The 24,887-nt window shown below is 33.0% G+C and overlaps 1 protein-coding gene across 2 annotated transcripts in view; it reads left to right on the top strand.

Moving 5' to 3' along the window:
• FSTL5 (follistatin like 5) overlaps positions 1-24,887 on the top strand; it is an 814,279-nt gene that overhangs the window by 88,521 nt on the left and 700,871 nt on the right. For both annotated transcript variants that reach the window (XM_054485700.1, XM_063664253.1), the window contains one exon: positions 1,927-2,068. In XM_054485700.1, coding sequence (XP_054341675.1) covers positions 1,943-2,068 — 126 coding nt within the window. In that variant the 5' untranslated portion in view covers positions 1,927-1,942. The remainder of the gene's footprint in view (positions 1-1,926; positions 2,069-24,887) is intronic.

The following is a 24,887-nucleotide window of genomic DNA, read 5'->3' as shown; positions in this document are numbered from 1 at the left end:
ATATTTACAAGGTAGATATAAAAGAATTTAGTGATGAGTTTAATCTAAAGGGTAAACAAGAGATATCAAAGATGTTTCCTTGTTTTCTGGTTTAAGTACACAGATGAATGAAAATCTGGAAAAGTGTGGTGTTATGTGAGGGTGTGCGTACTATGAAGGGCTGTTTTTGAAACATGAAGGTGGAACTGTTAAGTAAGCAAGCTATACCAATCTAGAGGTTGGATGTGAATCAATATACATAATTAAGACCAGAGATGATGTTGAGATAACCTGGGCTGAATGAAGCAGGAATACAGGTGGCTAGCAATGAGATTTGATAAACCACAATATTTAATGGCAAAATAAAGCAGTAGGCTGAACCTACTAAAGGACTGAAGAGTTTTCACAAAATCTACAGAAACAGAAGAGAGAAGTGTTATAAACACCAAAGAAAGTGACAATTTCTTCCACAAAACAACAACAACAACACGGAATGGCCAGAATATGTCTTGTAAGAATGGATTAGGAATGCCCACTGGAGTGTGTGTGTGTGTGTGTGTGTGTGTGTGTATGTGTGTGATTGTGCCGGTTAGCTTTGAGAAAGCTAAAAAGTCAGTTTAATGGCTTGATGAGGTCAGAAGTGTGACTGAGTGAACTAGGGTAAGAAAATGGATGGAATGATATATATATATAACTATTCCAGAAATTCAGAAAGTAGAGGAGAGAAGTTACCTTAAAACACAGGCCATTTCTGCCTGTCTAAAGATGGAAGAAAATAATTGAGAAAGGGAGTTTAAAACTCAGTCAAGAACCAGACTCAGTGGCTCATGCCTGTCACCCCAGTGCTTTGGGAGGCCACGGCAGGAGAAGCACTTGACACCAGGAGTTCAAGACTAGCCTGGACAAGATAGTGAGACCCTGTCTCTGAAAAGTAAAAATAAAACATTAACTCGGCCTGATGGCACATGCTTGCCATTCTACCTACTGGAGAGGCTGAGACAGGAGGGTCATTTATGGTGCCATTGCACTCCAGCCTGCATAACAAAGTGAGACCCTGCCGCTAAAACAAACCCAAAATACAGCATAGAGCAATGTTAATCAATTGATTAAGTTTCTCAAGAAATCAGACATAACAGATTGGCTTTGACAGAAGAAAAAGCTCCTCTCTGTCACAGTAGGGAAGGAGGTGTGTTGGCGAAAGTGATAAAGCAGGATATACTTGAACTCAAACCTTAGATTTGTATGTTTGAAAAGGACTTAGTATTTATACAATAATGAGTTTATGCCATTTTATAACTTATTTATATCCAAAAACATAGACAGGCTGAAGTAGACATGAAACTTTTAGTTTAAAGTGCTTGTAAAGCAATTTTCTAGGAAATACCTTTTTAAATACTGAAAAAGTACATTAATAACTAAATATAATCCACCTGCATAACTTCTGTTGTACTCAGTTAATTTATTAAGTACTACCTATCATAGACTATCTTATTAACTTCTCATCAATATTTACCAGTGAATTATAATAACTGTAAGTCTATTCAGATTTGTTCATCAAACATACTCAAAAAGAAGTTCAATATTTATATATTAATAATTGTACTCTGTACCAATAATTAGAAAATTAAGTATAATGCAATATTTTCTCTATTTTCCCCTTTTCTTTCAACCTTTTTTTATTAACTCTTTTCTTACCACATTTTTATCAGTCCCTATATTTCTTCTCATTTCATATTTTATATAGCTGTCTGAATGAAAAAAAGTATTTGTTACGATCAAAGGAATAATCTGTATTTGGAGATACTTACTTCTCATTTCCCTTGGCAACTACCAGCAAGTTTTGATTAGATTAATGGAGATTTGTACATGATATTAAATATTTCATGATACATGTTTTTCAATATATAATTCATTTTCTCTGATTCCTTGCAATTTAAATTTTGACAGGTGAAAAGCAATAAGGATGTTTAAGTGCTGGTCAGTTGTCTTGGTTCTCGGATTCATTTTTCTGGAGTTGGAAGGAAGGCCAACCAAAGAAGAAGGATATGGCCTTAAATCCTATCAGCCTCTAATGAGATTGCGACACAAGGTACAGTCAATATTCTGAATCTGCTCATAGTGCCTGCCAATTATAAACTAAGCTATTAGTTTTCTGGTTTATTATTCACTTAGGAGCACTTATTTCAGAATATGCTTTCAGTAGTTTCCATATTATTTTTAAAATGCCTATTTTAATACATGAAATAGCAGTAAATTTGGAAATTTACAATTTCGAGAACTACTTCTTGACAAAAAATAGAGATAGCTCATTAAAAACATAATTATTAGAATTTGCATACAGTAATACTAATAAATTTATAAAGAAGTAAATATGAAACCCAATCTATCAGATAATTTATATTACTCCCATATTAATTGTGATTTTAGAAGATTTTAAACTATATAAGTGTTATGTCCTATGCTTAGCTTTGTTATAAGATAAGCAAAAAATTATCTACACCGTCTGCAGATATATAGGTTAGCAAAGGATTTGTTTCCATAGAAATTATTAGAAATTTTCACAATAATGGGTTTTCTTATGTTGGGCAAATACTCCACTTTTTATGTTAAATGTTTTGAAGTATAAAATAAACTGATATTTAGGCATATAATAAATTATAAACATTAAATACTTATAATAAATTAAGCTAATGTTTTATTTTAATAGTAGTCCATGATATTGAAAATAATATTCTCAACTTTTTATTAAATCACATAAAATTTTATAATACATTTTTGAGTTTTAAGAAAGTAGGAAAAACATCAAAAATAACATACTAATTATCGGAGAAAACTTTACATATTTGTAAAATTTCTTATTCAACTTGTCTGTAAGAAAGACTTTTGAAATAAACAGATACTTTTTTCCCTTGGAATTAATATATGCATTTACACTGCATATATTTTGCTGAAATTATTTTGTAAGTATCAAATACTCTGATAAAATAGCCAATCTTTACTGGGACTTTTGTGTACCAGACATTAAGCTAAGCTCTTCAATGTATTATCTGATTTAATCTTCAAAACAATCTTATGAAGAAGTAACTATTTTCATTTTATAGGCAATAAATTAAGTCACAGAAAGGTGAAGGAATTTTCTAAATGCACACATTTATTAAATATATTAATTGGGATAATATGAAGGATAGATTCGATAGCCAACAAAAAAGGAAGTAAGCATAATGTAAAAATATAGTTTAATGTCACAATCATTGTAAAAATTCAGTTACATGTGAAAATAAATAAGTTTTTAAAGTATCTAGTCTTGACATATGCAATTGGAGAACTGTCCTTGACCTACCACTTTTCAATTATCAATGCTTTCTCCTACCTCATGGACTAATAATCAGTTTTATCCTCAGCTGAAGTTTAGAAATAATAACTCTTAATGTTCTCAGAACACATTATTAATACAGCAATTTGGTACATATTGTTATGTGCCCATTGAATATTTATTCTGTGCTGTTTGTCTGCCCTAAGTTATGTATCTTGAAATGAGGAATTATGCTTTTCTTTCACATCCTTTTATTTCTGCTGCCATGAACGTAAGAGACACTGTTTAATTAAATCAACGGCAGAAAAATGAATGCATGATGATGCTTTTCTGATTGTTCCCTTGCTAAATCATACCACCAGTTTTAATGTGTTAGTATATACCTTTATAAGCAAACTACTTTCAATTATGTTTGGATGCTAAAGAAAAACTTATGTGTTGAGGTTTAGTAAAGCTTTAAAGACATAACACACTGAGTTAAAGTTGTTCGAGAAGCACTAATACCTACCAAAAATCATGTAAGTCACCTTGTAATCTTTTATATATCTGCATGTCTTTATGGCTAAATAGTTAGAAATAATATATGACTGTTGGTTTTAAAAGCAGAGACAGAGAATGCCTGGTCATATCTAACTTTCAAACAACTTTGAGCAGAGATGAGATTTGGTGAATGTGTGTGTGTTTGTTTGTGTGAGAAAGTGTATGTTTGACAGGAATGACTAGGAATCCTGGGTTGTACAAGTCCCTGTAAAAACCCCATCTTATACTTTGTACTCATTGTCAACCCTCATATTCAGCCCTCAGGAATTACCTTCTTTTCTCTGACACCTTGAAGATTGTATTAGAGCTTTTATTTCTGTTTGTGTCAATCAAGATTAGGATCCCAGAAATTTCTGGCCTTGCTTTTCCCACTGATTCCCATTATGAACCCATTGGGTCCATACATCACATTATTGGTGAGACCTTACCAAACAGTGATTGAAAATGGAAAGCCAAAAACATTCCCTATCAATTTCTTTGATTTGTTTTCATCCACAAAACTCAACATCATTTGTCAAGAAATATACTTTACTTATTTTTTAGTTTGCTGGATGTTTTCTTTCATTAGGATGTGTGCTCCAAAACAAGGATAGTATTGGGCACATGGTACACGTTCAATAAATATATGGCAGATGAATGACTTTATCAGATGGCTGTAATAAGACTGAAAACAAGATAACATATGTATCATATATACATATATATATTTCTATTTATCTAGTTATTAATTAAAATAAGTAAAATTTCTTTTTATTTATCAAAATAAAGTCAACAGCAGCACAATACTTCAAATTTTAAAAATAAATTATTTTAATAGCATCATATAAATTAATTTTCTCTTATTCATTATTTTTAACCTATATGATTTATTTAAATTGCGAAAGTGTAAATATTTGTATTATAAGACAAATAATGCAAAATCCATTTGGATTAGATTTTGCTAATGTTAAATATTACTTATTGACTAGAAAACTATAAAATAAGTAATACACAAAATAGGTCTTCAGGTCTGATAAGTCACATTTTACATTTTTCCTAGAAGAATGTAAGTACTTTGAATCTGAACAAATAGATATATAGAGCTCTTTTTACCAAATATTTGTGTGCCAGCCATATAATGAATCCAATTTTGGAATCAAAAAGGAAAATATGAGACCTGTTTGTCAGATTACATTGAAATGTTGTAGATACAAATATAAAAATATGCAGGCATATCATTTACAACTATATGTAAACATAAATGTAATTGAAAATTTGTCTGTATCTTGAGATAAAAATGAATGACACAAGAATCTATCATGCTAATTATAGAAATCTTACTTATAATCCACAGATAAGAGAGGAAGCCGATCATATGTTCTATCCCATGTGTTTACTCAACAAGCATGTATGGAACATCATATGTAGGAATTCATTCACTCTCTAGATTTGTAAAATACAATTACCAAATCCAAATTCCAAAAGTGGATTTTATTTACCATTTTAACTTAAATATTGCATACTTATGTCATGCTAGGTGGTTTCATATACATTAATTGTTGTAATTTATATAATAATCTTGGGATGTAGGGAATATTATTCCTGTTTATTCACATGACATTATTAAAACCCAGAGAGGTAAAGTAACTTTCCCAAGGACAAGAGAGAATGACAGAACTAATGAGGTCGTTAAAGGCAGGTAAAAGCAAAGGTAGGGCAGACATAGGGAACAAAAGGCCAGAAAATAAATAAAGATGATAATGATAGTAAAGCAAAATGACATTGACCTCAGGAGAAATATCTTATGTTCTTTCAGTTTCTTTCTCTTGTTCCTCCATAAGCACAACCATAGAATCCCCATGTCCATTTCTGAAATGAATGTCTTCTCCTGATGGTTGTTGCAGTCCTCATTTAGGCTAACCTCCCCGTGAAGACTCGCTAGGAAGCAATACTTAACCATCCTAATTGCAGGTCTGTGACCCAAAATCTGTGTGTGAGCACAGTGTACTAACTATTGACAATCTTATGCATTTGTGAGAAAGTTCCTTGGACACTCGCAAATTTTGAGCCGTCTTTAGAATTAGCCATCAGAACAGCCATGATGAACTTGACTTAACATGTCACTGGGCATTGACTGTATAGCAGGTACTCTGTTAGCTATATTCCATACATTAGGTTACTTAATTATATGAATATTCTCATGGCATAAGTGATTTTATTGCTATTTTGTCAATGGGGAAACTGGAGTTCATAGATATTTACTAATTACTTCATGACACAGCTGGAAAGCCAGACAGCAGTATTTGGAGATACACAGTCTAAATAACTTAATAGAGGTTACAGAATGAGTACTTTTGTAGTAATTTGGCCTGTATGCGATGTATTTCCTGTTCTCCCCACATTCATGTGATAGAAACATAGGCTTACATGTCTTGGCACTTTTGTACTTGGATAGGACCATGTGTCTAGTTCTGGCCAATGAGTTGGGAGCAGAAGTGCCATGCAATGCATCTGGGCTGAATTATATCATAATTCACATTGGATCACAATTGTAAAATCTTCTAGAACTCTCTTTTTTCTGAAGCATTGCAAACAGCATCTGTTCAAGGTGGGGGCTACTTAAGTATTCCAAACTGCCTAAATAACTATGATGAGTAAAATGTCCTGACAATTAGAGATTGTCGTGGAATAACTGAAGGGTTTTAAATCACTTCATTTTGTACATCATGGAGATTTGTGAGTTGTTGGTTATTTCATTAAAACCTTAGCTTTATCTGCAATCAAGACAGAACTAGAACTTAAACCCACATTACCTAATTACAAACCCTGTGCTCCTTTTTCTTTACCATTTTGGCTCCCTGTTTCATTTCTACTCTTGGCCTTTTCTTATTCTCATTTCTCCATTATCTCTTTCTTCTCACTACTTGCTTGGTTGTAATTTTCCATCCCAATTTAACCGCTGGCTATATTTATAATGATGTAATATGTATGTATTAATAGTTCAGCATATTAGCATGTATCTAATTGGTCACTGGTAAATCCTGTTGGGGTCAGTTCATAGCTTACAACCTTTTTTCTTAACTACAGTGCTGATCACACTGCTCCATTGTTTGCTGATGATTATAATCAAAGTCAGGCTTGAGGGAAGATCTTATGAGGACAGACAAGAGTATTCTTTGTGTATACCTAGTGGGACCACTTAAAGTCCTTAAAATGCTTTTATCTCTATTTAACCAGATACTACTATGTCCAACTTTGTAGTGCAGAGCTACCTCTGCAAATCTAAATTGACTTATGGTTCTCTTACTTACTATATCAAAATGTTTATCTGTAAGGGTAGTTACTGAGCAAATGGGGCAAAGGGTGTACATGATTTAATAATTCCTAAAAGGGTTACTATTTATGATAGTACAGTATAATTCAAAGAATTCCTTTGTGGGATGTGATTTTTTTAACTTTTGGTATTAAAGAGTGATAGATTAGATTGGTGAAGAGTGGCAGTAGAGAACTCTAGGGAAAGAGACAAACATTAAAGAAAACATCAAAACTTTGACTGCTTAGAGGCTGTGAACCTTCAGGCAGACCCAGGAGCATTATTTCCTGACTGAGGAAAAAATTTGCTATCCCTTCTGAAATATGTGATTGCTGGCAGCATATTCAAGAAAGGTCCTTTAAAATGTTAATGTATTTTGCAGAGGTCAGGAAGCAATTTGGACCACCATCTGAGAGCAAATATGTCCACGGTCAGAGGAGTTAAAAGAATATTAGTTGAAGAATTAATTAACTAAATAGTAAGGATTATACCAGTTAATATATTGATATGTTTTTCTGTATATACCAAAAAGGCTGAATATTGTTGATAAATCTCATAATTTTTTCTAATAAAATAGTTTGAAAATTTTTTTATTTTTTCTGATAAATTATATCTCATTATTAACTGACACCATCCTACCCCTGTTTTTGTGATTGTGCAAGAACTATTGAAGAATAATTAAAAAATCAGAGTCCTAGGTTAATAAGATCAAAGTGCACGTAATAGTTCCGTATATTTTATAAATGGGAAAAATGAATCTAAAAAAATTTGAGTTTTAGCAAAAATGCTTTCTTAGTCATTTAAGAGGCCTAGGCAAAAATCAAATCACGAAGATGTTTGTAAAAGTTTCAGTTATGCAAGATGAATAAGTTTTGGATATCTAATGTACAGTATGGAGGCTATAATTAACACTATTGTATACTCGAAATTTGTTAATACGGTAGATCTTAAGTGTTCTCACCACACAAGCACACAGAAAGAAAATAAATGGTAAATATGTGAGGTAATGGATATGTTAATTGATGGTAATGATCATTTCAGAATGCATATGAAACATCAAGTTGTACATTTTAAATATATACAATTTTCTATCAGTTTTACCTCAATAAATCTGGGGAGGGGAGAAAATACTAAAAGCAACTCATTTTATTAGAAATGCTCTCTACCTGGATTACCCATAGGCTAGATGCTTTTTTACTGTTAAAATTATCATGCTAATTGCCTGAAAGGAACTCTGTATTATAATGATGATTCTGTTGACAAGGGGTAGTGTTGTTTTTTTCCTGAGGTCCTCTGTCCTCTTTTTACCTTCCAAGCTCTAGTCAGGCAGGGAAACATTTAAGCAAGCTTTACTTCAGTGAGTGACTCTGAATAATATCAAGAATTGTGAAAGGTCTGAGATTTTATCCTCTTTGCAAGCTCTTAAGATAGCCTGTCGCACATAGTTTCATGAGTAGTGATAGAAGACAGAAGACTCCTGGGTCAAAGACAAAGGGCAGTTCATTCTTCACAGTAGTAGCGGTAGCCAGAGCGTCATCAGTTGGGCTAGTTTTGTTAAGCCCAGTTTCCACAGGGCAATGCAGGTTACACTGGTGCACACAGTAGAGTATGTTACACGAGAAGACCTGTGAGTTGAAGAACACCAGGTCTGTTGTATGAGCCTGTTTGTTCTTGCTCCAGAGAAAAACATTCTCTTTATTATAGTGTTACGGGGGTGGGGGAGTGGGTCCTTGCTCTCAGAGCTCCCAAGATGGTGGCAGGCCGCTTCCAAGATGGTGGCAAGCCTCGGGTTCTCTGACCTGGGGTTCTTGGCCTCAGGGATTCCAAGGAATGGAGTATTGGGCCATGTGGTGAGTGGTATAGCTCTGTTGGAAGCCATTGGTCATGGAAGAGAACCGGGGAACCCAGTGACTAGTGTTCAGCTCAATTAGGACGAACCCAGACACTTAGCTGTGCAGGAACAATGGCAAGCCTTTAGCCTGATCGGGAGTGGCAATAGGCGCCTCGCTGGATCAGGAGTACAGCAGACACCCTGCTGGATCCGGAGGGATGGAAGTCAGCGGTGGGTCTGCAATAGTGGCAAACAGCAGTGGTGGACAGCGAGCAAAAGCTCAGCTGGAGCCATAACAATCACGGATCAGAAGAGTGCAGTTGCAAGACTTAATAGAGTGAAAACAGAGCTCCCATAGAAAGGGAGGGGACCCAAAGGGGGTTGCCCTTGCTGGCTCTAATGCCTGGGTTTATATCCGGATCCTTGTCTCTCCTGCTGTGCTCTCAGGCAATAGATGATTGGCTATTTCTTTACCTCCTGTTTTTGCCTAATTAGCATTTTAGTGAGCTCTCTGATTGGTCGGGTGTGAGCTAAGTTGCAAGACCCTTGTTTAAAGGTCAATGCTGTCACCTTCCCAGCTATACTTAGGGATTCTTAGTCTGCCTAGGAAATCCAGCTAGTCCTGTCTCTCAGTAGGGGAGAGTAAGCTCTCAGTAGGGGAGAGTAAGTGGTCATTTCCTTTGTTCCAAATGGAGATACAATTTCCATCTTACAGGGCTATGAATACACTAGCCTTTTGCTTCAGAGAGAGACATTTTCTGTATGTTCCAAGACTTTGCTATATAAGCACCCTTGAACAGAGAGATGGTCCAGAACAAATGGAGGTTACTGTCTCTGCTCACAAGATGTGCAGAAACATTAGAGACCCATGGAGAACTGGCTACCAATACACATTGAGAGTACCATGTATTACATACTGGAGGTCACAATTGCCACTAAATACATTTGCTTAAGGCCAAAGCTAAATGCTGTGTGCACAGAGTTAATCTGAAAACCAGGTATTTGTTTATAGCTTCATTCTACCTTTTACCTAGTTTTGTCCTTTGAAGAGTTTTAAGAAAATACAAAGTTTTGTTGACCTTTGAATGTGGTGTTTGCATGTTTATTCCTTCAAAACAACTTTATTTCCTATTCTAGAGAAAACTGGCATTCACTGGACTGAATTGCTTTGCTTAACTAAAGCAAGTAAATAAAGGGATATATCTGACTTCTAAAATTCTCAAGATAAAGACCTGCTACAGAAAATGGTCTTTTGGTCTTTGACAATGAGTTCCCAAAACAATATTATTATTATAGATCTGTAGGTGGTATGCAAAAACAGTTGCTCTTTTACACCTTTGTGACCCTACGTTAAAATATTTTGCTTAAAGCTTTGAAAGTAACCATAACTTGACAAAATAGAGCTGCTTTCCTTTGAAGGTTTGAAGTTTTGAAATGCTAAAAAAGTGTTGCATCAGCATTCTATTTACATCTATTCAACACAAATAAGACAAAGTAGGCAAATAAAGTCAAATGTGTATAGTATATTAAAGCCAAGCATGTCAGGAGTCCAGATCACTCCATATATAATATATATATATAAATATGTTATACATATTTATATATATATGTTATATATATTTTATATATAATATATTAAATATATATTTTATATATATATAAATATATATAATATAGATAGAGGGAGTGGGGTAAGAGAAAGTACTGTGTTTCAGGTCACTTGAAAATGTATATTTGGGTGGTAGAAAATATCATATGTGCCAAAGGCTGGCATATAATTGGAGTGATCTGGACTCCTGACAAGCTTGGCTTTAATATACTATACACATTTGACTTTATTTGCCTACTTTGTCTTATTTGTGTTGAATAGATGTAAATAGAATGCCGATGCATATTTATATAGATAATTGTTTCAATAGTTGAAAAACTACATGGATTTAACCTTGTTCCCAGGAAGTCACTGATCCTTTTACAGACAAAGAAACATCAGAATATTAGGACATAGGTGAGTTAAGCAGGCTACTGTTTATTTTTTTTTCTGTTGGACTTCCAAAGTCTTTTTACCATTAGATCTCTTTGTCTTTTCTCACAATTTCTGTGGAAACAGTAGTGCTAGATCATAATAATTAGCTAAAGAAAAACAATCAACACACCCAAATCTGCATTAATTAAGCACTTTGTGCTTCCACCTATTCGAAAAGTAAAATACAGGTGTGGTTGTTTTCAAGAGGACTCTTTGTGGATACTCCAAATATGTATATGTAGGAAAAAGGGTTATGAGTTAAAAATAGGTGAATGACTAAAGATATGTTTTCTAATCATTGATATTGATCCATTGGCAAGTTGGCATTCGCTGTCACTACTTCAATGTGTGAATTAATTATGTTATTTTCTGCATGTTTTATCATTAAAAATTCCATTGTGACTTCAATTAGCAAAGCTCTGTGTTACAAATGAAAAGAAATATTCTGGTTTATGAGCTTGACATTCAGCATGTTTAAGAGATTAAAAACCCTACAGTATACAAGCCACAACTGGAAGGGTTTTATTTGTAACCAATATTATTTATTCCATTATTTCTTGCCTTTGTTCCTTCGCATATGAACTGAGTTTTATAAAATAGTAGAAATATTCTTCTATTTTTTTAATCTAATACAGATGGCAAAACCGAGAGCCTGAGGCAGAGATTTTTAAGTTGATGATGACACAGCCAGATACTTTTCAGCTGAGAATAGAACCTAGATTTTCTGTCTTCCAGAACAGTTGTTTTCCTTTAAAGCTCTCTCCTCAAATTAACACTTTTCTTTAAGTTCAGCTTTTAACAATGAAAAATGCGCATTCACTCATTATTTCAGCAAATATTTATTAAGTACCTATTACACATGAAGTACTGAGTAAAACAGTTCAAATCAAGTTCTTAAATACACAGCTTGACTTGCCCTGACTGCTGTTGAAGCAAACATCTCCAATGAATTTACTGAAAACATACTTTAAAACCTTATTTAGATGTGCAACAGAAGGATAGTTCTTCAGGGAGAGCCAGTGCAAAGTTTGCTTTATAGGAGGTAGTCTCCATGAAAATAAATGCAGGAGATTATGTATGTGTGCCGGACTAGGTACAAGAAAAGCCTGCTTAGTCTAAGACGTTGAACTAGCCATCTGGCTGTCTGAAGGCGATTGTGTGTTTATCACCTGTGTGGATTAAAACCATGGCCCCTTTCAAAGGTGGGTCTGTCACTCATTATACAATCAGTAAGTAGAAACACCCAACAGTAAATATCTATTTCCAACAGGCTGTCAAAATCGTGCTCTCGTATGTTATCAGAAATGCCAGCAGTGTGGTTTGCTTTCTCTTGAGTTAAGGGCCTCTTCTCTCTTTCTCACTGCTTTTTTTCTAAAACAAACATTATTTTTAGAGAATTTTAGGTTCACAGCTAAACTGAGCAGAGTACAAAGAGTCACTCTATACCCCCTCCCCCACACATGCACAGCCCGCCCTTTATTAACATCCTGTATCAGAGTAGTACATTTATAGTCAATGAATCTACATTGAATATACATTATCATCACCCAAAGTCCATAGTTTGTAATAGGTTCACTCTTTGTGTTGTATATTCTAGGGGTTTTGATAAATGTATAATGACATGTATCCACCACTATAGCATCATACAAAATAGTTTCATCGCCCTAAATATCCGTGCTTTGCCTCTTCATCTTTCGTTTTCATCAAACATCATATAGTTGGAATCATACAGTATATACCCTTCTGAGATTGTCTTCTTTCATTTAGTAATATGCATGGAAGTTTCCTCTATGTATTTTCATAGTGCAATAGCTCATTGATTTTTAGTGCTGAATAATACTCCATTTTCTGAATGTACCACAGTTTGTTTTTACATTCACTACTGAAGGACATCTTGGTTGCTTCCAAATTTTGGCAATTATGAATAAAACTGCTATAAACATCCCCATGCAGATTTTTCTGTGGACATACGTTTTCAACTCTTTTGGGTAAATACCAAGGAGCATGATCGCTGGATCATATGGTCAACATATGTTTAGTTTTGTAAGAAACTGCCAAACTGTATTCTACAGTGGCTGTACAATTTTTCATTTCCACTAGCAATGAATGAGAGTTCCTATTGCTCCACTATCCTCATCAGCATTTGGTGGTGTCAGTATTTTGCATTCCGGCTGTCCAAATAGTGGATGCTGTGGTTTTAATTTGCAATTCCCTAATGACATATGATGTTTAATATCTATGAAAACAGAAAATGTATTTTGTCAATTGTGTATCTTTGATGATAGTGTCTGTTCAGCTCTTTTGCCCATTTTATAATTGGGTTGTCAGTTTTCTTTTTGTTGTGTTTTTCGTGTTCATTATATGTTTTGGATAACAGTCCTTTATCAGATATATCTTTTGTAAATATTTTTTCTCAGACTGTAGTTTGTCTTCTCACTCTTTTGACAGTGTTTATTTCTATAGCAGAAATTTTTAATTTTAATGAAGTCTAGCTTATCAATTATTTCTTTCATGGACTGTGCCTTTGTTGTTGTATTAAAAAGGTCATTACCATACCAAAGGTTATCTAGATTTGCTCCTACATTATCTTATATTTTTGTGGATCATAAATTTATTGTGAATACATTCTTGCCATGACAGGCATAACATTTTTATTGAAAAATGTTTGTATTCTTTTTTAACAATATGAACTATGAATAATTCATTTAAATTAATGCTGATAATTTCAGATTGGATTCTGCTTGAAGCAGTAGTTTTATGCAATAATTGGACATTTTGTACACTTTAGTATTTCTTCAATTATTTTCCTTTTCTTAAATTCTTTGGATTTATGTAGACACTTAGTGTGCTATAGTTAACAATAACTTATTGTGTGTTTCAAAATAGCTGAAAGAAAATATTTAGAATGCTACTACACAAAGAAATGATACATGTTCGAGGTGATGACTATCCCAGTTATCCTGATTTGATTATTAAGTGTTGTATGCATGTATCGAACTATCACATGTACCTAAAAATTTATACAATCATGCCCTAATAAAAAAAGAGAAAAAGAAGAAAAAGATCTTCTATTTTATAGTCTTTAAGTTTTATAGTTTTGTGTTTTGCATTTAGTTCTATGATCCTTTTTGAGTTAATTTTTGTGAAGGATTTAAAGTCTGTGTGTGGATTCTTTTTGTTGCTGTTTTTGCATGTAGAAGTGCAGTTGTTCCAGAAACATTTGTTGAAAATACTGTCTTTGCTCAATTGTATTGCTTTTGCAACTTTTTCCAAGATAGGTTGGTTATATTTATGTGATTTTATTTCTGGACTCTCATTATGTTCTATTGATATGTTTGTCTATTCTTTCATCAATACCAGCCAGTCTTATTTACTATGACTTTGTATAATAGTAAGTCTTGAAATTTAGTATTGCTAGTCCTCTGACCTTGTTCTTTTCTTTCAATATTGAGTTGACTATTCTGGGGGTTTTGCCTTTCTAAACTAAGAATCAGTTTATTGATATCCACAAAATAACTTTCTGGGGTTTTGACTGGGATTTCATTGAATCATTTGCGTTAACTCATTGCATCCCAATCATTTTTCATACAATGGACAGCCCAGATGTTACATGCATATTCTCTGAGTCTTGAACAAAAGTGTATATTTTTGCAAAATACATCAGTATATAGATGCATGAAGATATAGAATGTCATCATCCCCTCAAACTTTTCTCTCAGGCCTTTTCTCTGTCAATCTCAGCTTCCATTTCTTCTAGGGCAACCAATGTTCCGATTTTTTTTTTTAACCATGATATAGTTTTATCTGTTTTAAGATTTTGATGTAAATGGGATCATACCATATAGCAGATTTATGTAATATGTTTTTCACTCAGAATAATATTGAGATTCATCTATGCTATTTTGATTATCAGTAGTGAAGTCCTTTTTATATATCTAGTTAGAGGAATACTACCCAGTGTAGATAACTATGCTTTTTGTTTTTTGGTTATTTTTATCTTCAGTTCCTTTTACTATGATGGAAACCAGACTGGGATTCTTATAAATAAAGCTGCTATGGACATCCTTATGCAATATTTTCATGATTATTTTAGTTTCCCTTGGGTCACTACTAGGAGTGGATTGCCGGCTCATAGTGCAGGCATTTTTAAAAATAAGAAACTACCAGAACTTTTTCTATAGATGTACAATTTTACATTCCCAACAGCAATGTATGAAATTTCCAGGTAGTCCACATTTTTGACAGTATTTGCTGTTTTGGTCTTTTTAATTTCAGACATTCTGGAGAGTGTGTAGTGTTATCCATTGTAGTTTTAATTTAATTTTCTTGTTAACTAGTGACTGAGCTTTTTTCTTTTGCGTTCTGACTTTTTATAAATTTTCTTTTGTGAAATGTCTGCTCAAATCTTTTGCCATTGTTGTAAATTGCTTTTCTTTTCATTTTTAAGTTGTTGAAGTGCTTTACATTTTATTAACACTACAAAGTACATATAATTATTTTATAGGAATACTTATATCATTTATAGCTAATTAAAGCTACTGTTTCCCAGCTTAATATAATTTTATAGAAAATGGTGTTGATTATGACAATAACAGGTCCATACTTGGGCAGAAATTTTAAACATTTAATAATAAAATAATTGAAAGTTATAACTTGCTACAAGTTACATATGATTAAAATAATTGTATATTTTATTGAAATACACTTAAATATTACATATACACACAAATATATGTATATATACACATATATATACACACCATATTTATTTTGCTAACATTTCATCTCTAAAAAAAAAAATTCCTCTCCTCTATTGCAGTCAATTTATCAGACACTAAGGATAATCAGTTACACTAAATTTAAGATTTAAAACAGTATTTCCCTAATATATTATGCCTATAACTCATTTCTCTGAGAAGATTAAATATACACAAACTGGAAATGACAGAAATAACATTGAAAAGAGTAAATTAAATCTCTAGGAAAAGCAATAGTAAAAAAAGATATAACTGTTGTAATGAGAAAATATCTCTTGCTTTATCATCTTGTATTTTAGACTTTAACAAGTCTTAAAAGCAAACTGCTATTTCATCTTAAAGAATAAAACAACAAAGGATAATCAATCCTACTGAGTTCTACATTTCTGTTAGTATGATGGGTGGCAAGTGTTAATATAGATTCAATCATGTATCACTCATTGTATCACTTTCATTTCATCAATTGAATATTGCTAACTTTAAAAATTTTTTGTATTAATCTTATAACTTTATTTTTGATTTATAGTTATATAGGAGATATATGTGAATACCTTTTATAACCTATAGTAAACTTGTTCATACTTAAGCAATATTGTTTTGGAAAAAATTAAAGCTACATTACTTGTCCACAAGAATTCTTTCTTTCCTTTGAATGGAGAACACACATTAGTTGAGTTGTAGAGATACTAAGGGAAAGGGTATGTAGGCATTTATGAGTCACTGCACCAGATTTCTAGTCTTCATTCTGTTTTATGTTGAGCTTTAAGATTACTTGGGTATGACCAAGAAATGATACAGGAAAATACAAGACAAACCGAAGGTTGAGCAGCAAGCCCTTTTGATTGCCTACCCCCATTTCACTTAAAGCATTTCTGATTATATATCTATTATAATATATAAATAATAAATATTTATATTTATATATTGTGACTCATAAATTTTGTTGGAGGAGAATGTTTTCATTGCTTAAGAAAAGTTAAATTATTGGATGTTTGGTCTTAAGATTCTGCTGCAACAACCTAGTGATTTGTGAATTTTGATTTCAAATGGTTTTTAGCTAGTTCCATAAATCAAGTCTTTGAAGGATGAAGACTTGCAACAAATAAATATATATTTAAAAATTGAGGATGATTTAGAAATTCTTTTCAGGATAGCAAATTAAATATTTGGGAGCATTATTGCATTAATTTATAAAACTACTACAAAAGCATCACTGAAAGTTAAAGTTGAAAGGTAGCTTATCTGACCACAGGGGTAATATCTTCATTTTACTAATGAAAAATTTAAGTCATTATATGCATGTGTCTGGGTTGCTACAATCAGATAGTAGTAGACTTGGAAATAGAACTCTGGTCTTCTAACAAAGGGTAGATAGAGATTCCACACATTAAAGATATATTTTTCTAATGTATTTGTTTAAAATGCTTGATCATCGTACTTACACATGTAACGTGTGTATCTTAAGTACACACATTTCTACTGCAAGCATATTTCTATCAATTCTACTAGAATTTCAGCTCCTATATAAATTTTTTTTTTCAAAACTTGATGTTCTAAATAACTATGTGTTCTCCAAAAGTAACTACAATATCATTGAATTCTCCCCATGAAGTTTCAGCCATTGTTTAAGTCCATCGTTATAATGAAAAACACCCTCTTCAAGAACATAAATAAAATTGGTTTATGTGCTACAGTTAAAAACCCATTTTTCTGCTTAGTGTTCCTCTCTTTGAAAAACTGTTCCTCAAGATTTCATGAATTTTTCTTTTGATTGTTACAATAAAGTCCCTTATTCACCTCCCAGGAGTCGACATTCATTGCTCCAGAGAATATTATTTCTGTGAAATGTTCTACTGAAAAAGAATTCTAATGACTAAGTCATTTGGAGAAAACTGCATATTATGCTTCTGTGGAAATCCACAATGCACAAGAGCATATTAAAGTCTGAGAAACATTATAAACTTTGCTTAACCTAGAATTTCCCAACTAAATGGACTATAGAAATTTTTGAACACCTTCTTATATTCTGGGAAACACAATTTGGGAAAATCTGCTCTAGATTTTAGAATTAACTGTTGCTATGCATATCAGCAGACTTGGCCTTTCTTGAAACCCACAATGTTAAAGATCTTATTCAATGTAATTTTATAGTTATACATAATGAAGTATAATAAACTCATTTTTGCTTTCGTTGTTAATCTATATATTAAAGTCATTTTTTCTAGTAAGAGAATGTTGATGCTGGCTTTTTTAAAGAATTGTAATAGAGAATTTAAATCACGTGCTGGCCATGTATATGAAATGCCATTTTTGAAAATATTGCCATCAGTACCCAGACTGTATGACTAAAGAAAAATGTTAAAACATACCAATTTTTAAGTTTTAATTGAATTTATTTATTTATTTCCTGCTCCTTCCTCTGAGGCAAAATTGAAGCAATGTAGAGTAAAGTGCTTCATTGTGTACTTCAATCCATATTTAGATTTGTGTATACTTACAGTGCTACCACTCAGATTATGACACAAAATATCTCCTGTAATTGAGAAGTTTACTCTTGCCACTTCTAATTACTATATACTGTTGAAATACCATCTTCTGACTGCAACTACTCTTTTGTATATTTCACTATGAATTAGTTTTGCCTTTGAAATTTATATAAATAGAATAAATAGAATCCTACAGTAGGTATTCTTTCATGTCTTTTGGTTTTATTTTTATTTTTATTTTTTGCTTAATACTATGTCTGAATGTTGCAGAAGCCTGTTGCATTTATCACTCTGCAGTGGCCCATTATACAAAATTCATTATGCAATTTGTTATCCACTCTACTATTGATGAAAATTTGGGTTGTTTCTGGTTTGGCACTATTATGACATTCTCGTGTATGCCTTCTGTTAGGTATTATGTACTCATTTCTCTTGGAATATAATTTTAGGTCATAAAATTTAGGTCAAAGCTGACATGTTTAGCTTTAGCTTACTGCAACCTCTGCCTCCCAGGTTCAAGCGATTCTCCTGCCTCAGCCTCCCAAGTAGCTGGGATTACAGGCCCCTGCCACCACGCCCAGCTAATTTTTTGTATTTTTAGTAGAGATGGGGTTCATCCTGTTAGCCAGGATGGTCTCGATCTCTTGACCTTGTGATCTGCCTCCCTTGGACTCCCAAAATGCTGGAATTACAGGCATGAGTTACCGTGCCTGGCCGTTAGCAGATAATTCTTGAGAGTTTAACAAAGTTTGTGCCAGCATATTTGTTTTTATAAAATATATCAAAATGGTTCTTAATAATTATTTTAATTTTAGCTTTATTTTGTCTACCTAGAAAAGATGAGATGTGAGCAGATGATATATTATTGCTGCTGCGACCAAATTTTGAACAAGACACAGAATGATTCATGACTGAATGCTTACAATCCAAGTGAAAAAATACTAATATTGACTCTAAAATTTCCCATAAAGTTCTTTTTTGAATGGTTTATAAAATGCAAATTAGTATGCAATATCTAATTTAGAACAAGAATCATTATTCAATTGTAAATTTGCCCAAAATGATAAACAAATCACAGAAATTTGTGGTTTAAACTTTTCTTAAAGACATTCCCCTCTTTTGATATGTGAGGAAACATAGTGATTATCAGTTTAAATTTTTTATAGCTTTTGTATAAAAAAATACACACCAAAGTTCCTAACATCTAATTATTTTATATAAAAATAGTCTCTTGGGTATGGCATTTCATATTTGTATATTTTTTTAAAGAAGGAATGTGAACCAGCTTTTATCTCTCCTTAATCCCAGCAGGATTGACTCCAGTATAGTGTTTTTCCAATATTTTTTGGTAATTGATAAAATGATATTTTACTGTGGAAACATTCATTCCTTCTGATAGGGATTATGCCACTGGAAAACATAGTAACTTCATCTCAGAGAAGTGTTGGGATTTCCCAACAAACATTTGACCTGTTATCTAGTATTGCTTAAGTTAGTTAAAATTTTCCAGAGGTGAAAAATTCCTGAAAATTCAAGATTAGTATAGCATTTAAGAAATAAAGAAAGCAAAACACACAAAAAATGAGCACTGCTGTACTTCAGTGGTTTTTCTTTGTATCTATTGGAACACCGAAGTCTCATGCTATCACTACGCTTCTCATTTGCCATTCTAGTTTATCTCAGTGTTTAATGACATTTGATATTCACTTGGTCCTGTACTTTTCTTGTAATTTTGTCTTTATTAATTACAGACACTTGCTGAATCTAGGAGTTTATTTCAATTACCTATGCTTATAAGGCATAAGCCCCTACACTGCTACTGGAAGACAGCCTCGGCTATCTTTTTTTTTTTTTTTTTTTTTTTTGAGACAGAGTCTCGCTCTGTCACCCAGGGGCTGAGTGCAGTGGCGTGATCTCGGCTCACTGCAACCTCTGCCTCTCTGGTACAAGCAATTCTCCTGCCTCAGCCTCCTGAGTAGCTGGGATAACAGGTGTGCATCACCACGCCTGGCTACTTTTTGCATTTTTAGTAGAGACGGGGTTTCACCATGTTGGTCAGGCTGATCTCGAACCCCTGACCTGGTAATCCACCTGCCTCAGCCTCCCCAAGTCCTGGGATTACAGGCATGAGCCACTGTGCCCGGCCTCAGCTATCTTTTGAATTATGTGCCAGTTGTTAGAATTTTTGAGTTTCTAGATAAAGCTAATGTAGCTTACTTCTTCTACTTATACTTTAGGAAAAGGATCTCAAAATGAGTTACTTTCAGTGTTGTATTATTGCTATTCTGAAGAATGTAAGTCAGGTGAAATAATTTCTAGCAGCAAAATGATCATCTGTTGGGAAATTTATCTCTTACCAATTATAAATAATAACAAATACTACTGGCTCCCAACAGAAAACTTATATTTAGTATCCTCATGGTTAAACATTATGTAAACTTGTAGAAAAATATTTTCTTTCAAACTTGTTTCTTTTTAATGATTTAAGAATATTTCAAGGAAGGAATTCCAGGTGTAAAATGACTCTAAGGGCTTCTAACACAGTGGTTATCAATCTTGGCTAGACATTAGCATCACCTGGAAACATATAAACATGCAGATGCCTGGTACATTTCAATAAAAAATTATATAAGCACTTCTAAAACTGGAATCCAGCATGGCTATTTATGAAGGTTCCTAGATTATTCTAAAGAGCTGTCAGAATAGACACCCATTGTATTAATGTACCTTAGGATTGAATATTAAAAAGTTATAAAAACATTGATTTGTGTTTAAGTGTTTTAAATTTGGAAATATTACAAATTTTATATGTAATATAGAATTTATTTCTCTATGTAGAAATTATGTATATTCTATAAGGTAATCTACATATAAATATACATATATTGTCTAAAATATAATATAAAATATACATATATTCTATAGATTCTCTTATAGAGGAATATATATAATTTCTCTCTATATATAAATATAACTAATAAAAGTAGTTCTGCATAAAAGGAAATCCACTTTGATGAGAACTTTGTGTTGATTATAATTTTTTTTATGGATGCCGTTGTTGGAAGACCAAAGAAAATAATAGTGCAACAATATTGATTAGAGAGAGAATCAACTTGTGGTGCATGAGACAGGGGTGACAATATGTACTTACATTAGCAGAGGACAAACAAACTTAAAACTCGTCAGGCCACAAATGAAACCTTGGAGGATGAACTCCAATAAGTAATAAGAATAGAACTTCCAGAGAGAATGTTTGGATCATATGTTTCATGAGCATAACTGTTTGCCAGGTTAACTGGGGAAGGAGGGTTGGAAATTTTTAATGAAAACTGGAAGTAACCCCCCACCCCAAAACCCCAGACACTTGTTCAGACTAAGTTGGGTATACTCCTAACTAAGAGAGAATATATTAGTTTAAGTCACAACTGATAGTAGTTGAAGATTATGAAGTGAGATGCCTATCTGAGGTTTAGATATTTAAAATCTCCCAATACTAATATTTATTTAAGTGTGTAGTAGTGCAGAGATTTCAACAGTATATAGTAATTAGTCAGGAAAATGGATAATCTGTCAAGCAAGAATCTTGAGGTAATTGCAGAGTGCAATGGAGCATATAGGATGATCCTCAATCTGCTCTTAGGGGGCAGGGTGGCTGAAGTGACAATTTAGCTGAAACCTGAAATAAATAATTTTGGAGTTACTAAGAAGAAGGAGTAAATGTATTCTAAGTGGAAGGCAAGACTTATATTCACAAACTGGATAATCACTTCAATATCGTCAATGATTAAAAGTATTTAACATATAGAAGAAGAAGGCAGAGGTGGTGACTCAGTTTAAAAACATGAGGAGCAGAAAGGTGATGGACGGCTCTGTAAACAAGAGTACAACTTTTAGATCTTAATCTATGATTGACAAGGAATCTATGGAAAGGTCTTAAGAAAAAGGAATGTAAAGATGTTGGTAAATGTTTTTAATACTGGTGTGAGATGGTATCTCGTGTGTGTGTGTGTGTGTTTCTGGCTTTGTTGCTCTGGTTGGAGTGCAGTGGCGCAATCTCGACTCACTGGAACCTCCACCTCCCAGGTTCAAGGGATCCATGCCTCAGCCACCCGAGTAGTTGGGATTACAGGCATGCACCACCATGCCCAGCTAATTTTTGTATTTTTAGCAGAGATGGGATTTCACGCTGTTGGCCAGGCTAGTCTCAAACTCCTGGCCTCAAGTGATCCACCAGCCTCAACCCCCAAAAGTGATGGGATTACAAGCATGAGTCACTGAGCCCGGCCTTCATTGTGGTTTTGATGGGCATTCCTCTAATGCTTAGTGATTTTGAGCTTTTATTTCAGATGCTTGTTGGGTGCATCCATGTCTTTTTTTGAGAAATGTCTATTAATGTCCTTTTCCTGCTTTTTAATGGGGTTGTTTTCCTTTTGTAAATTTAAGTTCCTTATAGATGCTATATATCAGAACTTTGTCAGATGCATAGTTTGCAGAAGTTTCCTCCCATTTTGTAGGTTGTCTATTTACTCTGTTGACAGTCTCTTTTGCTGTGCAGAAAAACAACCCCATTTTAATTGGATCCCACTTGTTAATTTTTGCTTTTGTACTGATTGCTTTTGGTATCAGTCATGAAATTTTTGCCTGTTCCTATGTGCAGGATGGTATTGCCTAGGTTGTCTCTTAAGGTTTTCATAGTTTTAGGTTTTACATTTAAGTATTTAATCCATCTTGAGTTGACTTTTGTATATGGTGTAAGGAAGGGGTCCAGCTTTAATAATTTGTATATGGCTAGCCAGTTATCCCAGCACCATTGACTGAATAGAGGGTCTTTCCCCATTGCTTGTTTTTGTCAGCTTTACTGAAGATCAGATGGAAAAAATATATAATAATAAAAATAAAATATGTATCCACAAAATTTTTTTAAAAAGACATTGGTAATTTTATAAACCTTAAAGTTTAATAACATATTTTGCTGATTTTTAATGAAATGTAATTTTATAAAGAAGCAAATTTTTATCAAGCGTTAGTTAATAATACTTTGGAAAGACTGGCCATTTTGCACAGTAATCTGGAGTTCAAATTGTACTGTTCTGTAGACAGAAGCTTAACTTGATTTTTAAGTATAGCAACGATATACTTATGTTTCAGTTTTCCTTACTTAAAGATTTTAACATAACAAGTAGTTACTTTTTTTCTACAAAATTAAATCTGTTTCTAATATCTAAGTGTCTAAATCATAATTCTTCCTTCTCTCTTAAGTAGCTAACTTACAGTTATGTATTTTGAGTGTGTTAAAAATCATCTAGTCTATGAGATGATTGTTTCTATTTCGAGTGAATACTCTCAGATATGCATGGAAAATAGTCAGCTTATATAGTAAATTACTTCCAGTAACTTATTGAGGATGAAGTAAAAATGTGGCAATTATGTGTCATTTTTCTGATCCTAAGTCAATGGCTCTTTTTTGAGAAATATTTAGAAATATATAGATACAAAATGACATTTGAAAGAAAATTTATAATTTTCTAAGCAACTTCAAAAATCTTGAAAAGTGAATACTTGAGTTATAATTCTATACACTTCTTTATAAAAAAGATGAGTGGGGCACACAGGTAACCTAATATTCTATTAGGCACCAAAAAATCTAGATTTAAAAAATATTATATATTAATAATTCACAATTTGCCACATTTGATATATCTTGTGATTAGAATCTTATTGCTAAACTTTAACTTGCTTGTAATGGCACACATATTATTTAAATATCATAATTTGGGCAATTCACAAAAAATGGGGGTGGAAGAAAAAAAATAATCTAGAAGTTAACCAAAAGTGCTACTCATGTCTTGAAGGCTTTTTAAAAACTAAGTATTATTTTTTGAATATTTCCCTAATCCATTCACAATAAAGAAACTGATCATTACAGTGATAAAATCTATCATAATCCATAATCCAATAATGACCACAACAACTATGACAAAGCAATTTTTTTTTGTACTCGAAATGGCTGTAACCTCAACTGAATGTATCTCATTGATTTATACATTTAAATAGTGATTCTGTCAAGTACACAATTGATTCATAGGTAATGTGAACTCTGGGATTGTGGGTTTGAACTGTGCAATGATATTTTGTCACCTCCAAAGCAGCACTGTGGTGGGAAGGTCCATAGTAACTCCGAAAGCCTTGGTTAGAGTATGTCAACAACTATCTACAAAGCCTAATGATGATGGAATATTTAACTTGTGCTTATTACACAAATGCCCCAGAATTCCAGTGATGTCATGATTTCTACAATAAGTGAGGGCAGATAACTTTGTAATAAGAGTGTTAGAGAACCTCTATTGGTGCTTTTCTTTCTTTTTCCGTTAAATACACTGTATTTTTAAAAATAATTTTTAAGTATAAGATATATTCACCCCTGTACATTTTCTCCTCTTTCCTCTTTATTCTCTCTGTCATTATACGAATTGAGAATATTTATATAACACTTCATAACCAAAATTAAGTTTCCTGTGCTTTATAGTTTGATACAGAAAATTATAAACCCATAAATAGTTAAACATTTATTTGCTCAACTTAACTTTCATTAATTGAAGTAACCTTATGTAAGCCCTACTCAAATAAATTGTAGTGTTTCATTTGGGTGGAATTTGAATTACTTTC

The sequence above is a fragment of the Pongo pygmaeus genome, chromosome 3, assembly GCF_028885625.2.
Source record: "Pongo pygmaeus isolate AG05252 chromosome 3, NHGRI_mPonPyg2-v2.0_pri, whole genome shotgun sequence".
NCBI classification, from domain to species: Eukaryota; Metazoa; Chordata; class Mammalia; order Primates; family Hominidae; genus Pongo; species Pongo pygmaeus.
This window is presented reverse-complemented; position numbering and strand designations above follow the sequence as displayed.